We start from the raw sequence: 14,203 nt of genomic DNA, 5'->3' as shown, positions 1-14,203 counted from the left end.
CGTGGCTACACACACACATTCCCTCGCTCCCCAGAGCAGGTGAGACCCTGGCACTGAGCCCTGTGCGGTGCCCGGGAATGGCCACGCCCAGCCTGCTGTCGCTGTGGCATCACCTCCTGGGGCCATGGCAGGGAAAGACGTGGGGCGGCTGGTCACCTTCTCTCTCTGATGTCAGGAAAATCATCAGCAGCCTGTTTATGGGCCGGGCGGGTACGGCCCTGGTGCTGTCGGGCTCCATCGCCGGCTTGGAGGGCGGGTCCCAGCTGGCCCTGCGCAGGGCCACCAGCATGCGCAAGACCTTCACCACGGGGGTGGCAGCGGTGAAGAAGAAGTCACTGTGCATTCAGATCAAGCTGCAAGTGGTGAGTGAGTGAAAGCCAGCGCCCATGACCCCTCCCTGCTCCCAGGGGCCAGGCCCTGTTCTCCCACAGTGGGCAACAGCCAGGGATGGAGCTAGGAGCCCGCGGGAATCCCTGCGCCCAGCCGTTTGCCCTAAGCACCGTCCCACTCATTTCGCTGCCCCGCTGCTTTATATTGGCTCTGCCGGTCACACCGTCCCTTGCGCACACGTCGTCGGCTGGCGCTGCTCACAGGCATTGCTCCTGGGCCTGGCTGCAGGAGGCAATGCCGAAGTGACCCGCCCAAATAGCCAGGCCGTGGGTGCCCGTCTCCCCCTTCTCCTGCTGGCAGAGCTCCCTTTGTCCCCCCCCCACTCGCTGCACACCTGTGCCCGCGGGCCCTGGAGGGGTGGTGTTCCCCTCTGCCATCTGGTCCATTCCCATTCGCTGGGACAGCCTCTGTTGCATGCCCCAGTAGCCTTGGCAGCAGGTACCGGGGTCCCTGCAGGAGCTGGGCTGGACCCAGCATCTGCCATTCGTGCTGCATGCGCAGGGTTAGACAGCGAGCGACTGGCTGCTCAGCCCCAGTGCAGAGACGTGGGAGCTGCTGGGTAACGCCACTGGTGGGGTTAGACTGCCCCTGCCCCCCAGCCTGACGGCACTATGCGCTCTGCAGCAAACTCCGGCTGCAGGGGCTTTGCTCTCCCCAGACAAAGCTGCAGGATCATAACTGATCCGAGGGGCAGTTTCTCCTCACCCCAGCTTCTGCCACATGGGGTGAAGGCCATGCCCGAGCCCCCGGCACGCCCAGGCTGAGCCGTCCTCTCCCCGCCCCCAGGATGCTCTGGTTGACACCATCAAGAAGTCGAAGATCCACTTTGTGCACTGCCTCCTGCCCAAAGCGGAGGGCTGGAGCGGGGACCCCAAGGGGCCGGCGGCGCGGCGGATCAGCAGCAGCGAGCTGGACCTGCACGGGGAGCACTGTGAGGCGGGGCTCATGCAGCTTGACGTGCCCCTGCTGAGGGCCCAGGTCAGGGGCTCCCGGCTCCTCGACGCGCTGCGCATGTACCGGCAAGGTTTGTGCTCTCCTCCGGGGCGGCGGGCCCAGGCCTGTTCTGCGGGAGCAATGGGGTGCAGCTAACGAGCGGGCTGGACTTCACTGCGGTATGCTCGGGAGGGCCAGAGACGCGAGCAGGGACCCTGGGCCTGTGGGATGCAGAGAGGGGCCCAGGGACTGGTCCTCCAGCACTGCAGGTAATGGGTCCCACCGCTGCCTATTGCTAGCACTCAGGGCAGCTGTGCCAGGGCGGGCGCTGCCCTCAGGGACCAGGGAAGCCGGATGGGAATTTTCTGAGCTGTGGACAATGAAGAGGTGGCAAATCCCTTAACTGGATTCCAGGCTAAATACTGGGGCGTTCCCTTCCTCCCCCCAGGAAGGAGGCATGTGACTCTCACCTTGCTTGTAAGCCAGGCACCCAATGGGGCCCAGCTCAGTTCCTAGGGGGCAGGGGCCCACATCACAGCAGGCGGCCAGTTAATGCCAGGGGGCAGCCTTGGCAAAGGCGCTAAGAACTGACCTGGCTCCTGGAGAACAAGCTCCTTTTTATCCCTGGAGACAGCAGGCCACGCTCATGGGTCTGCCCCGGTGACTTCCCAGGAGAGCTACCTTCCGGGCGAACAACCCACCTGCCCTGTGCCGCGACAGGCCTGGGGGGCTGAGCCCCTCTCCCGGAGAGCAGTGCCTGCTCCTGCCTCCCAAACCACAGAGCACAAGAGAACTCTGGGCCATGTGGGAGGCGCTCTGAGGTCACGGTGCGGGGCAGCAGAGGAGTGTGGGTGAGCCAGCGCTGCTCCCTCGGCTGTGCCTGCTCTGTGGGGAGAGGCCTTTGCTCTCCAGGGCTCTCCGCTCCTTTCCCTAATTACGAAATGGGCTACAACTGGTCAGTGCTGACTCTGCAGGTGGGCTGCTCCCTGCTCGGCCGGGGAGAGAATGAGACCTCATCTATTGATCAGCACAGACACCCTGCCCTGGAGTTGGTGTTTATTATTTCAAAGCCAGATTACTGCTCTGAACCAAAATCAATGTGGCTCGCACAGCCCGGGATCGATGGCCCGCGGCCGCCTGGGCTGTGCTAGGCTCAGCGCCCCATCGATAGCGCCGATGATGAATTAAGATGTGAAGAATCAACTCCGCTATCTTTGCACATCAATTAATTACAGTCCAGGGACAGTCCAGAGCAGGGTCTGTTCATAAGATCTCTGGTCACTTGATCCAGTTACACACACTCGCCTCAGCCCTGTCCCAAGTCAGGCGGTCGGCTGGTTTCTCTCTGGAGCTGGCAGAAAGCCACAACCAATGTTGCCAAGCAAGGGCTGCGTAAAATCACCTTTGAGAAACAGCCAGGCCCTGGCAATTGTTGGGGTGGCATGGTTGGCTGGTGCCTGCCCCTGCCGAGAGCTGGGCGTGGACACGTTCACCAGCATGCTGTGCGAGGTGCCGGTGCGCTCCGCAGGGGTAACACCCTGTGTGCCACGCCAGCCCTCCTGCGGCTCTGTCCGATGACTCGGGAGAGGGGCCTCCCTCCCCAGTGCCGGCCCTGCCTCGCCTTGCGGGACTTGAACGAGCTGCTGGAGTCACAGCAGGAGACCCTGCATCTCCAGGCGCTCACCTGCCTCTTGCCCTAGGACTGCAATGGGGCCCCTCACCCTCCGCAACGGCAAGGAATTGCCTGGGTGGCTCTGGTGCTGCTCTGAAACAGCTGCTAGGTCCCACTTCACAGGTGGCTGCACTTCAGTGGCTATGTGTAGTTTAGCCCTCTGTTCCCCTCCCTGCCGCTGGCCTTTCCGCAGGGAACGAGCCCATTGGGCCACATCCCGTCCGGTGGGCTCCGGGCAGGGCGCTCCCTCGCGCTGGGGTGCGGCAGGGTGCTCCCAAAAGCCAGCACCCGCTGCAGCCGTGTGCCTGAGCCTTGGCTGGCAGAGGGCTGGGTGAGAGGTGCAGTCTGGAGAGCCAGTGTGTGGATATCCTGGGTGGGTGGCCCTGCGTGCTGGGCATGGGGGGGTCTCTGCATCTCCAGTGTCCTGCCCAAGATGCTGCCAGACTGTCCCTGCACCGCGCGGCCTGGGGAGGGGCAAGCCCAGAGCCCCTGGAGGGCGAGGGCTCCAGGCAGGCAGGATCTTCCCCTGGGCTTCATAGCCCAGCTGGCTCCCGCCAGTGCCTTGTGGCAGCGGGACATAGGAACTGCTTCCCATGCTCAGGGGCTCCCGGTGGGGCTGCTGTCCTCGCGCGGCTCTGCGGGCTGGTGCTGGATGAGTCGGGGCTGGAAGGGGCAGCCTGTGCACACCACCGCCGCCAGCTCCTTCCTGCAGGCTCCTGAGTCTCTGCCTTCCCGCGCCGGGGGCCAAGGCACATGCCCGCTTTCCTGTGCTCTGCCCCCAGGTTACCCGGATCACATGGTCTTCTCGGAGTTCCGGCGGCGCTTCGACGTTCTGGCCCCTCACCTGACCAAGAAACACGGGCGGAATTACATCGTCACAGACGAGAAACGGGTGCGTGTCAGAGCGGGCAGGCCGCGTGATGGCAGTGCCCAGATCACTGTGCCAGGTGCTGCCTGCCCCGAAGAGCTCGCCGCAGACATGGGGCGGGTGGGGAAATGGAGACTGAGATGGGCAGTGACTTGCCCAAAGACTTGCCCAGAGCCCAGCTCTTCTGAGTGCCAGGCAGTGCTCTCTGCCCGGGCCATGCTGCCCCTGGAAGTGCCCATGCTAGAGAATGGTGAGAGGAGTGCCCCCGGAGCCTAGTGTAGCCAGGGCACCTTCCCTTCAGCTGAGAAAGGGAGCCTGCTGCAGCCGACCCTCCTCTTTTGAAGAGCTCCTGCAGCTGGCGTGTGCCCCTGCTCCTCTCTGTTCCCGGCAAGTGGCGTGTAGTTTGTAGGTGTGGCCAGGGGGCTTAGAGTGGTGGGGTTCCCGCTGCTGTGAGACCAGGCAGGGCCTTGTACACAGAGTGGCTTTGCTGTCCCAGAGCCCCCAGGAGCGCAGCGCAGCACAGCGTGTTTCACAGAGTGGGGAGCTGGCTCTTCCGCACTGGGCATTGGTGCTGGTCGCGCTCTGCGGGGGAGAGGACTGATCCCATGGGCTGGGTTTTGCTGGGGGCTCCCCATTGGCCTGAGCCCAGCCGTGCAGCCTGGCAAGGACCTTCCGCCCTCGCAGGGGGGTCTAGCTGGCGGCATTGCTGACGCCTGGCCGGGAGAGGGCTCTAGTCGGTGACGGGAACGCAGGATGGAGACGCGTGAAGCGTCTGGTCTGGCTGCTGTGCTCTGGTCCCCAGCGAGGGCCGTGTTTCCTGCTTCACCGCTAAGCACTGGGCGAGTGTTGAACCCAGCAGGCAGCCTGCCAGGACTGCGTAGGCAGGTTGCAGAAGGGGGGGGCAGGCAGGCAGCCCCTCTCCAGCCCTTGCCTACCATGTAGTGTGTCCCGTGGCCAGGCTGGCTGGTGGCTGGGCGCTGGCTGCGTGGGCAGCGGGGAAGCTAAGCGATGCGCTGAGTGCAGCGTGGGAAGGGGACCAGGAGGCCAGGCAGCTCCAGGAGACAAAGGCTTCCTTGACTAGCCTTGACCTCCTCCTCCTCCCCCTAGAAGAGCACGTGGGCCCTGGGGCTGGGACGGCGCTCGCTGCACCTCGGAGCTGGCAGCACGTGCCTGCTCGGGGAGCAAGCAGCTCTCCCTGGAGACAGCCCGTGTGGCACACTGGCTGGGCGTGCGAGAGGGAGTCCCCTGAGTGCAGAGGGCACGTGCCCTGCTGGGGGGGATAGGGGCGTGTCTGCTGCCCGCTGCGTTCGGTGCCCCTTTGCTCTCAGCAGGGCTCGTTGGCAGTGCCGAGCTCTAGCTCAGCGAGCGCAGCCGGGCGCTCCCGCCAAGCCTCCTTGCAGCTGAGCCGCCCGCCCCAACGCTGACTCCCCCTGTCCCTGCAGGCTGTGGAAGAGCTCCTGGAATCGCTGGACCTCGAGAAGAGCAGTTACCACATGGGCCTGAGCCGGGTAAGCCTCCGGGCGTTCCTGCCATTCCCAGCCAGCCCTCGGGGACTGTCCCGGGCTCTGCGCAGCCCCTCGCCCCAGCGAGGCCCCTCAGGGAGATGAAACCAGTCACACACCCGCTGTACAATGCACCTCTGGGGCCCCCGGCCGTGGTGCGTGCTGGGGGATCGCAGCCGAGCCGGAGCCAGGCTGACAGCACTTCAGAGCCAGTCACATTCCCAGCAGACTGAGCCGAGTCCCTGTGGGCACCTGGCACCGACACAAACGCACTGCTCCCTCTGCAGAGCCGCGCCCAGGCAGGCCGGCTCACTGCGCCTCCTCCGGGCCACTCAGCCCAGGCTGCTTCCCGGAACCTCGTGTGGTGGCTGGGCCGTCGGGCACCTTGCCGGGGACACAGGCTGCAGCCCTGAGGCGTCCGTGTCTCTCACCCATGTCCCGTCGGTGGCCCCCAGCATGGGGCTGGGGTTGTGGGGAGGGCAGCTTGGCCCTGGGACCTTGTCGTCCCCCCCCTGCTCTGGCAGTGGCACCGGGGAGCATGTGAGTTGGGTTGCAGTGTACTGAGAGCAGCAGAGGATCTCTGCTTGACCCTGGGGGCGTGGGGCGCTGCTCGCTGGCACCCCCAGCTCTGAGTGTCTGAGCACGGGGATGGGGGGGCCACGCAGCAGCCATCTCGCCCCAGAGCTGAGTCATGCAAGAGCTCAGGCCCCAGCATTCACAGCGGCAGCTCAGACACCTGCGAGCCCCCCTGGGGCCTAGCATCCCTCTCCCCTGCCCTGCTCCCCAGACCCGTGAGGTCAGTGCAGGGGGGGGAGCAGGGGATTCTTGGGGTGCATTGCTCTGGGCACAATCTGGGGCAGATGCAGCCCGGTGGGAGCGTGGCCTGTTTGGAGGGGTCAGGCTGGCTGAGCGATGCGCTGAGTGCAGCGTGGGAAGGGGGCCGGGAGGCCCGGCAGCTCCAGGAGACAAAGGCTTCCTTGTCTTTCCGGGCGTCGGGCTTCCCCGCGCTGGGTGCTGGGACAGGAGGAGCTGTGTCTGCCCGTCCCGCCCACGGCATTCCAGGGGGCCGAAGGCGAGCTCTGCCCGGCCACGGTGCCTGCTGCCCCCCACCCGGGGCCAGAGAGCCAGCGGCCGGGGCGGGGTGTCTCCCCTGCTCAGGAGCCGGGGACGCTGGAGGGCTGAGCGTCAGGACCACGTGGTATTGAGGCCTGCTCCATGGCAGCGACTGTGAGGTGCGACTGGCGTTTCATGGTGCAGGGGCCTCCGTCAGGGACGGGCACCTCTCCCTGGTCTGGGGTGGCACCGCAGACCCAAAGGGGCAGCTAGTCTCCTGGCAGAGGCCAGGCCGCTCTGTGCCGCGTGGCTCATGTGAGAAGACAGCCGGGGCCTTGGAGAGCGTGGGGGTGGAAGTGAACGTCTCACGTTCTCCTAGCCCAGCACCAGGTACCCCCCACCCCAGGTCTGCAGACGGGGTGTCGCAGCCATTGCTGTCAGACAGACGCATTCGCTCTGCAGTGACTCCTCTGGGTTATTGTTACCTAGGGGTGTCTGGGGCCTGAGCCGGGGGTGATGGGAGACGCTGCGCTGGAGCGAGGGCAGAGGAGTGCTGACTGCACTGCCTATGGCCCGGCCTGGCAGACCAGCCTTCTGCAGGCCCCTGGGGCGGGTTATCGCCCCATCTGCTCCCCAGCCGTCCGTCCCCCCGTCTGTCTGCTCCGCAGCCACAGCTGCACCTGGCCCAAAGCACACAGGTGCTGATCAGGCTCCAGCGGTGGCATTAGTCGCAGCCCATCTGCGGGGCGCAGTGCCTGCCTCCCCCCAGCGGGAGAGGGGCTGGGGGTGGTCTGGCTGCACATCGTAGCCCAGGGCAGTGGCCAAGGCTGCCTGCAGGCAGCAAGCTGGCAGGGGAGCTGTTCTGTCCGTGAGGCCAGCCAAGCGGGGGTCACTCCTATATCTCTGCCTCCAGCTTTGCAGCGGCCCAGCCCTGCACTCGGGGGGCAGCCCAGGGCAGTCTGGTCTCGGGGAGGTGAGCCTGGGGGAGCAGCGCGGCCCAGAGAGGCAGAGGGAGCTGCCTGTCTCCGGTGCAGCTGGGAGTGTGCTGCAGGGAGCAGGGGGGAAGACTGCGCAGCCTCTGGCCTCGTGTGCCATGCTGTCCCCATGGCGGCTCTGCCGGGTGCTGGCAGCTGCGCGGATCCCCTCCGCGCTCCGGCTACCCCACCCGTACTTGGGCCCCTCTGTACACGCGCCTCCTTAGCCTGCCCTGCCCGGGGGCTGCTTGCTCCCCCAAGTGGGCCAGGCTGGCTCGGAGAGTGGCTGATGTGAGAAAAGAGGCCCTGAGCTGTACTGCACTGTCTGCCCCCCGGGGCTCTGCTCACTGCTCTCCTCCCCCACAGGTGTTTTTCCGGGCAGGGACCCTGGCCAAGCTTGAGGAGCAGCGAGACGAGCAAACGAGCAAGAACATTGCACTCTTCCAGGCTGCGTGTAGGGGCTTCCTGGCGCGCCAGCAGTTCAAGAAGAGAAAGGTATTCAGCAGGGCAGCCTGCCCGCCCCCCCCACGTTCCTCTTCCCGTTTACAGCTGCATGACTTCGCCTAAAATGGGCAGCTCTGCCTTCAGCGCCGCCCCCTCCGAGCTGGGCTTCCCCCGGGTGGGATCTTGCCTGCGGGGCACCCGCCACGGAGGAGACGGAGCCGCTCCTGCTCTCCAGTGTGGTCCCAGCGTGCCGACAGCCGCCCCCCCGTGAGGAGCCGGGCAGAAGGGCTGCGTGGGGGCTGGGGAGGAGGAGGTATCTCCCGCTGGCTTCTGTGCACTCCAGGCTGCAGCCCGCCGGAGCCGGGAGCCGACGTTACGGGTACAAGCTGGCACCCGCTGCACCGCAAGGGGGGCTGTGTGCGGCTCTGCGGGACAGCGGCTCTGCTATTAAGATTAAGTAGCTGTGTCAGCTCTTCCTTGTGTTACTGAAGGGTCCATAAAGCAGAGCTGGCGGGCGTGTCGGCAGGAGTAGCTCTGATGGCTGCGTGGGGCGCGGGGGCTGGGATTCATCCAGCAGTGGAGAAACCAGGTGCAGTTGTTCGAAGGAGGGGGACAGGAGTGGCTGTGCGGGCAGGCAGGGGCTCTGCTCCGCCAGGCCCCCAGCAGGCAATGCCTCCCACTCCCCCCGGGCCAGGGCCCCAGGTCTCCGTGTTCTCCACGGGGGATTGGCTCCCTCGGGGGCAGACATGGTGCAGGGTGGGGCTGCCCTGACCCGGGCTGCTCTCCCCAGATCCAGGAGCTGGCTATCCGCTGCGTGCAGAAGAACATCAAGAAGAACAAGGGGGTGAAGGACTGGTGCTGGTGGAAGCTCTTCACCACGGTGCGGCCCCTCATTGAGGTGCAGCTGACAGAGGACCAGATCCGGGGCAAAGACGTGCGTAGGACCTCGCAGCCGCTCGGGGAAGGGGAGTGCAAATGGGAAACTGGCCCTTGCCCCCTCCGCGCGGGGGATGTGAGGAGATGGGGGGGGCACTCCAAGGACGGGTTGGAAAGCGACAGCCTGTCGTAGACCAGGCTGCGGGAAAGGCCGTGCAGAGTGCTTGGCACAGAGAGCCCCAGCCCCCTGGGGGCTCCAGCCCTGCTGGCATGGGGGGCTCAGACCCCCAAACTGGCATCAGGTATTAACAGCTCAGTTCCTGCAGCCTGGGGGGACCCTGCTATCCCAGCCCTGGGCTCCCTGCCCCCCCGGACTGGTGACGCCTCCTCATTGCTGCTTGGGGGCCCTGCTGCCCCAGCCCTGTCCCCCCCTCATTGCTGCTTGGGGGCCCTGCTGCCCCAGCCCTGTCCCCCCCTCATTGCTGCTTGGGGGCCCTGCTGCCCCAGCCCTGTCCCCCCCTCATTGCCGTCTCTGCTCCAGGAGGAGATCCAGCAGCTGAAGGGCAGGCTCGAGAAGGTGGAGAGAGAGCGCAACGAGCTGCGACTGGGCAGCGACCGGCTGGAGAGCAGGGTACGTCCGGCCGGGCACGTGGGCGCGGGCCAGCTGCTTGCCCCGGCTCGCTGCGTGGCCCGGGGGTGCAGGGCAGAGGGGTGGTTCCCTTTCCTGGTCCCTGTGCAGGCCCCGTGGCCAGGCCCCGCCTCGCTGCAATCCCTGGGCACTGCTCCTTCCCCCCACCCCAGCCATGGCACCCGCTCAGCCTGGCTCTGCTGCTCCCCAGGTGGCAGAGCTTACGGCGGAGCTGACGGACGAGCGGCACACGGGCGAGTCGGCCTCCCAGCTGCTGGATGCGGAGACGGCCGAGCGGCTGCGGGCGGAGAAGGAGATGAAGGATCTGCAGGTGAGCGTCTCTTGTGTCCAAGGGGGGCTGGCGGCTGGCACACTCCACCGTTCCCTCCGTGAGCGGCCTCCTTTTGCTGGGCTGTGGGAGCCTGGAGCAGGACACCCAGCCGCACACTGGCAGTGCCCCCTGCTCCCCCCGGTCTGGCACTGCCCCCTGTGCCTGAACACCAGCCACCTGCTCCCCTGGCCCTGCCCTTCCCCCCCGGTCTGGGAATGCCCCCTGTGCCTTCCCATAAACCCCCTCTCCGCCCCTTGGCGCCGACCTGGGCCTGGTGCCCTGCTCCGCCCCTCTGCATCGCCCTGAGCCTTGTTTCCCCCTCCCAGGCCAAGTACGAGTCGCTGAAAAAGCAGATGGATTCCATGGAAATGGAAGTGATGGAGGCGCGACTCATCCGGGCGGCCGAGCTCAATGGGGACCTCGACGACGAAGACTCAGGTGCTGGCCTGCCCCAGGCAGCCCCCCGGGACCCCCTGGAGCCCCCTCTCACTCCCTGCCCTCCGCTCCCCTCCATCTCCACACACGGGGGCGCATCACCCATCTCACTCTGCGCCCTGGGCAGGTGACATTCCCAATCCATGCTCGGTGTCCCCTCCTGCCCCCTGGGGGGGGTCTCACCATCCGCCTTTAGCACATGTGGCAGCAGCGATGTCCCCGCTTTCCCCCGCCCTGTTCCGTGTGCTCCACAAGCCCAGTCTGGGGTCTGCTCAGCCCAGGGCTCCGGTTCCCTCCCGCAGGCAGCGAGTGGCGGCTGAAGTACGAGCGAGCCATCCGCGAGGTGGATTTCACCAAGAAGCGCGTGCAGCAGGAGTTTGAGGATAAGCTGGAGGTGGAGCAGCAGAACAAGAGGCAGCAGGAGAGAAGAGTGAGTGTGCCTAGCCCTGCCAGGGGTGTGACACGTGCACTGGTGACCTCCCTCCCCCCCCCCAGCATCTCCTTCACTGGGGTACTCAGAACACAGCCTCTCTGCCAGCGCTGCTGGCTCCATTAACCCCCATGCAGTGCCTTGCAGCGCCTTGTGACGGTGGTGCCCGTGGGAGCCAGCTGGAGTCACTCAGGGTGAAGGGCAAAGAGAACGGGGCAGACAAACCCCAAACGCTGGTGGATATTCCAATACTTAAATTTACCAAGCCAGCCCAAAACAGCCTGGTTACTCAGAAGTCCAAACAACGCAGTTCCCTTAAAGTGCCCAGCCTCAGGCCTCCGTCCAGACACACACGTCAGATATGATGATAATTACTGAAAATCTTATCTCATCATATAAAAGAAAAGGTTCTTTCAACCCCAAAGGATCAGCCACATACCCAGGTCCAATTATAACTTAGATCTTACTCAAAATACACGCTTAGAGCCAATTCTTGTTAACTAAAATTTATTAAAAAAGAAAAGAGAGAGAGTGTTGGTTAAAGGATCAATATACAGACAGACTTGAATTCAGTTCTTGAGGTTCAGATACATAGCAGAGGTGAGCTTGTAGTTGCCAAAATTCCTCTTAGAAATAGTCCATAGGTTATAGTCCAATGTCCATATTCAGGGTGACTCCAGTCAGTGACTGGGGATCTCAGTTCTTGTGGCTTAAGGTTTCCCCCTCTTGAAACCCAAAGCAGATCTGAGATAAAATAGGACGGTGTCCCAGGGTTTTTATACATTTTCTAGCAGCCTCTCGGCCTGAGAGAATAAGCTTAATCTTCTGTCTCCCAAACATCCTGGCAATTAGCATAGTGTAATTTATCCATTAAACAGTTCAGATACAGTTTATCACAACCTTCAAAGAGACACAGAGACAATAATACTATTTCGCTCAAGTGTCGTCATAAATGTTAATATTCCTTTTTTGATCTTTGAATTAAAGCTGTAGCAATAGACAAGACTTATTTGCTTACATCACAGGATCTGAGCAAACAGCTCCCTTCCTCTCTGTAACAATGCCGGCTGCATTTCAAAGCTCTGTGCATTTACCTGTCTTCTTAGCCAGGCTCTGAAGTTGGGCCCTGGGTCAGGGCAGTCTGGGAGGTAATTAACTCTTTCTGGCCCTGTCACTTTTCAGTGAGATATTCCACTCCTAACGTCACATGCCTAGAGCCCGGGCCGGACAGAGGCTGTCTGCTCACCCTCCCCTCCCACCCCCCCGCCAGGGAAGGGGCTCAGCCCAAAGGCTCCGTGGCAGAGTCGGGAGGTTGAGTGGCGGCGATGGGATGCCCAGGCTCCTCCCCCTACAGAGCCCTAATCCGTGCCCCCCCCGCAGCTGGCGGATCTGCAGGCCGATAACCAGGAGTGCCAGCGTGCCCTGCAGCAGCTGAGGAAGAAGTGTCAGCGCCTGACGGCAGAGCTGCAGGACACCAAACTGCATCTGGAGGGGCAGCAGGGGCGCAGCCACGAGCTGGAGAAGAAGCAGCGGAGGTGAGCAGCGTGGGGCACCAAGTGGGCGCTCCTCCCCCCCGGCCCAGCTGGAATGTGCCCTGCTGCCAGACCACTGCCAGCCCCAGAGGCAGAGCCAGCAGGTGGGCGTGAGGCAGCCCAGTGGCCTCTGGCGAGAGACCCGGGCTCAGTTCCCGGCTCCGCCGTGGACTCGCCGTGTGTCTTTGGAGTGATGGGCCCGAGGGACTTAGGAGCCTACGTCCGTTTTCAGCCTTAGGCTCCTGTGGGAACATCTCCGGGCAGCTGGGGGTGATTCCCAGGCCGATGGAACGAGCGCGCTACGGGCGGCCAGGTGGGCGCGGCACGCTCCCGTCCGACACCCCAGGCACATCGCGCTGGATCGGCGCTAGGGCCTGTACGGCTGCAGCTCCAGTGTAGACGTGCCCTGAGTCACGGTGCCGCTTTTGAAACAGTTCCCCTGAGGGTACTGCGGGGATGGGGGCCCACCAATGAGATGGGGGCCTGATCAGCTCTTGTCTTCTCCCAGCCTCGGGTCCCCTCTGGCCAGTCAGCAGGGGCTGTTCCCAGAGGGTGATGCGCCCCCCCGGGGATCTGCTCTCTGCGCTGCCTGGGGTGGCCAGGATCAGCACCTGGACGAGTTAGAGAGAGCGGCGCCGTGGCAGAGGGAGGGGCTAGCTGCCCCGAGTATGTGCCCATCACAGACCCTAGGCACATGCTCAGCAGCGACCCCTCCTGCTGCTCACCCAGAGGTCGCGCGGGGTCATCTTCTCGAGCTGGGACTCTCCCCCCAGCTCCCAGGGTCCACGCACCCTCAGAGGCATTTCCCTCCTTTCCTGGCCCCGTGCATCAGGCCAGGACACTGTCCTGCTCCACGGCGCATCTGCTGTCGCCCATGGCTCTCCTGGCTGTCCGGTGCGGGCCGGCTCCCTGCACGGCTCCAGGAATCGGCATTGCCAGCGGACTAGGCAGTGACAGGCCAGAGCTGAGCAGGAAGGAGGTGACGCTGCACCCGCCTCCCACGCTAAGCAGCCTCAGGCTGTCCTGGCTGCGTTAGCACCATGGCCTTCTTCCCAGAAGGAAGGTGCTTAGCTGCCTGTCCACAGGGACCATGGCCTGGTGTTGATCAGCCCCTGCTCCCCAGGGCTTCAGTGCCGGCTGGGAATCTCCTGGGGGGCCCAGGCTGGGAGGTGGGGAAAGATGCGTGCCCTTCTGGGCTGGAGCCAGGTGCACCTTCTCAGCAGGAGCTGCTGCCCCAGCCGGTCTCGGCTTCGTCCCGCCCGGATCCTGCCTGGGGCAGTGACGGGCAGATGCTGGGGGAGGGCGCCCCGGCACGGGGCGGGTTTGGTGCCTGAGCCGAGCTGGCGTGCGGACAGCTGACGGCCTGGCCGTGGGTGTCTTGCAGGTTTGACAGCGAGCTCGCTCAGGCTCATGAAGAAGCCCAGCGAGAGAAGCTGCTGCGGGAGAAGCTGAGTCGGGAGAAGGACATGCTCATCGCAGAGGTCTTCGGCCTCAAGCAGCAGCTGGAGGTGAGCAGAACGTCCACCCCATTCCCTGCCCCTCGCCGGCGGGGCCGCGGCTGGGCGCTCGGTGCAGCCGGCTCAGCGGGCTCTCCCTGCGCTCTCTTCCAGGACAAAGACTCCGACATCATGAGCTTCAGCCAGAAGGTGGAAGCCCTGGAGGTCGAGCTCCAAGACGTCTCCTCCCAGGAGTCCAAGGACGAGGCCTCCCTGGCCAAGGTGAAGAAGCAGCTGCGGGACCTAGAGGCGAAGGTCAAGGACCAGGAGGAGGAGCTGGATGAGCAGGCCGGGACCATCCAGCTGCTGGAGCAGGTGCGGCGGGGGCCTGGCGCAGACCAGACTCCCCTCGGGGGGACGGTGGGGGGCGACCCACTGGATTCGATCCTGGCTCGATGCAGGGATCAGGGTGCGGCTCCCTCCTCAAGTGGGCGGCTGGTTTCTGGGTGTGCCGGTTTCATGTGGGTTTGTCGTGCTGGCTCCTCCCGCCCAGGGCTTGCACGGCTCTGGCCAGCCGGCTTGCTGGGTGACCCTGCGTTCAGCGTGGGCGGGGTGCTCCCCCTCTGCTGCAGCAGCCCCCTCCAGGGGACTAGAGCACGGGGCGACCTGCCGGTGTGTGGGGCCAGGCCTGCCCCGCCC

General features: G+C 64.6%; 1 protein-coding gene across 23 annotated transcripts in view; it reads left to right on the top strand.

Annotated features, from left to right (window-relative positions):
• MYO18A (myosin XVIIIA) overlaps positions 1-14,203 on the top strand; it is a 108,678-nt gene that overhangs the window by 67,717 nt on the left and 26,758 nt on the right. For all 23 annotated transcript variants that reach the window (XM_034752544.1, XM_034752543.1, XM_034752550.1 and 20 more), the window contains 13 exons: positions 176-362; positions 1,177-1,414; positions 3,778-3,887; positions 5,306-5,371; positions 7,759-7,887; positions 8,627-8,770; positions 9,254-9,343; positions 9,552-9,671; positions 9,998-10,109; positions 10,409-10,536; positions 11,917-12,071; positions 13,453-13,576; positions 13,679-13,879. In XM_034752544.1, coding sequence (XP_034608435.1) covers positions 176-362; positions 1,177-1,414; positions 3,778-3,887; positions 5,306-5,371; positions 7,759-7,887; positions 8,627-8,770; positions 9,254-9,343; positions 9,552-9,671; positions 9,998-10,109; positions 10,409-10,536; positions 11,917-12,071; positions 13,453-13,576; positions 13,679-13,879 — 1,804 coding nt within the window. The remainder of the gene's footprint in view (positions 1-175; positions 363-1,176; positions 1,415-3,777; positions 3,888-5,305; positions 5,372-7,758; positions 7,888-8,626; positions 8,771-9,253; positions 9,344-9,551; positions 9,672-9,997; positions 10,110-10,408; positions 10,537-11,916; positions 12,072-13,452; positions 13,577-13,678; positions 13,880-14,203) is intronic.

This window comes from Trachemys scripta, chromosome 18 (assembly GCF_013100865.1).
Source record: "Trachemys scripta elegans isolate TJP31775 chromosome 18, CAS_Tse_1.0, whole genome shotgun sequence".
Classification (NCBI taxonomy): domain Eukaryota; kingdom Metazoa; phylum Chordata; order Testudines; family Emydidae; genus Trachemys; species Trachemys scripta.
The sequence above is the reverse complement of the archived record's forward strand: the minus strand, read 5'-3'. Positions and strand labels throughout refer to the sequence as shown.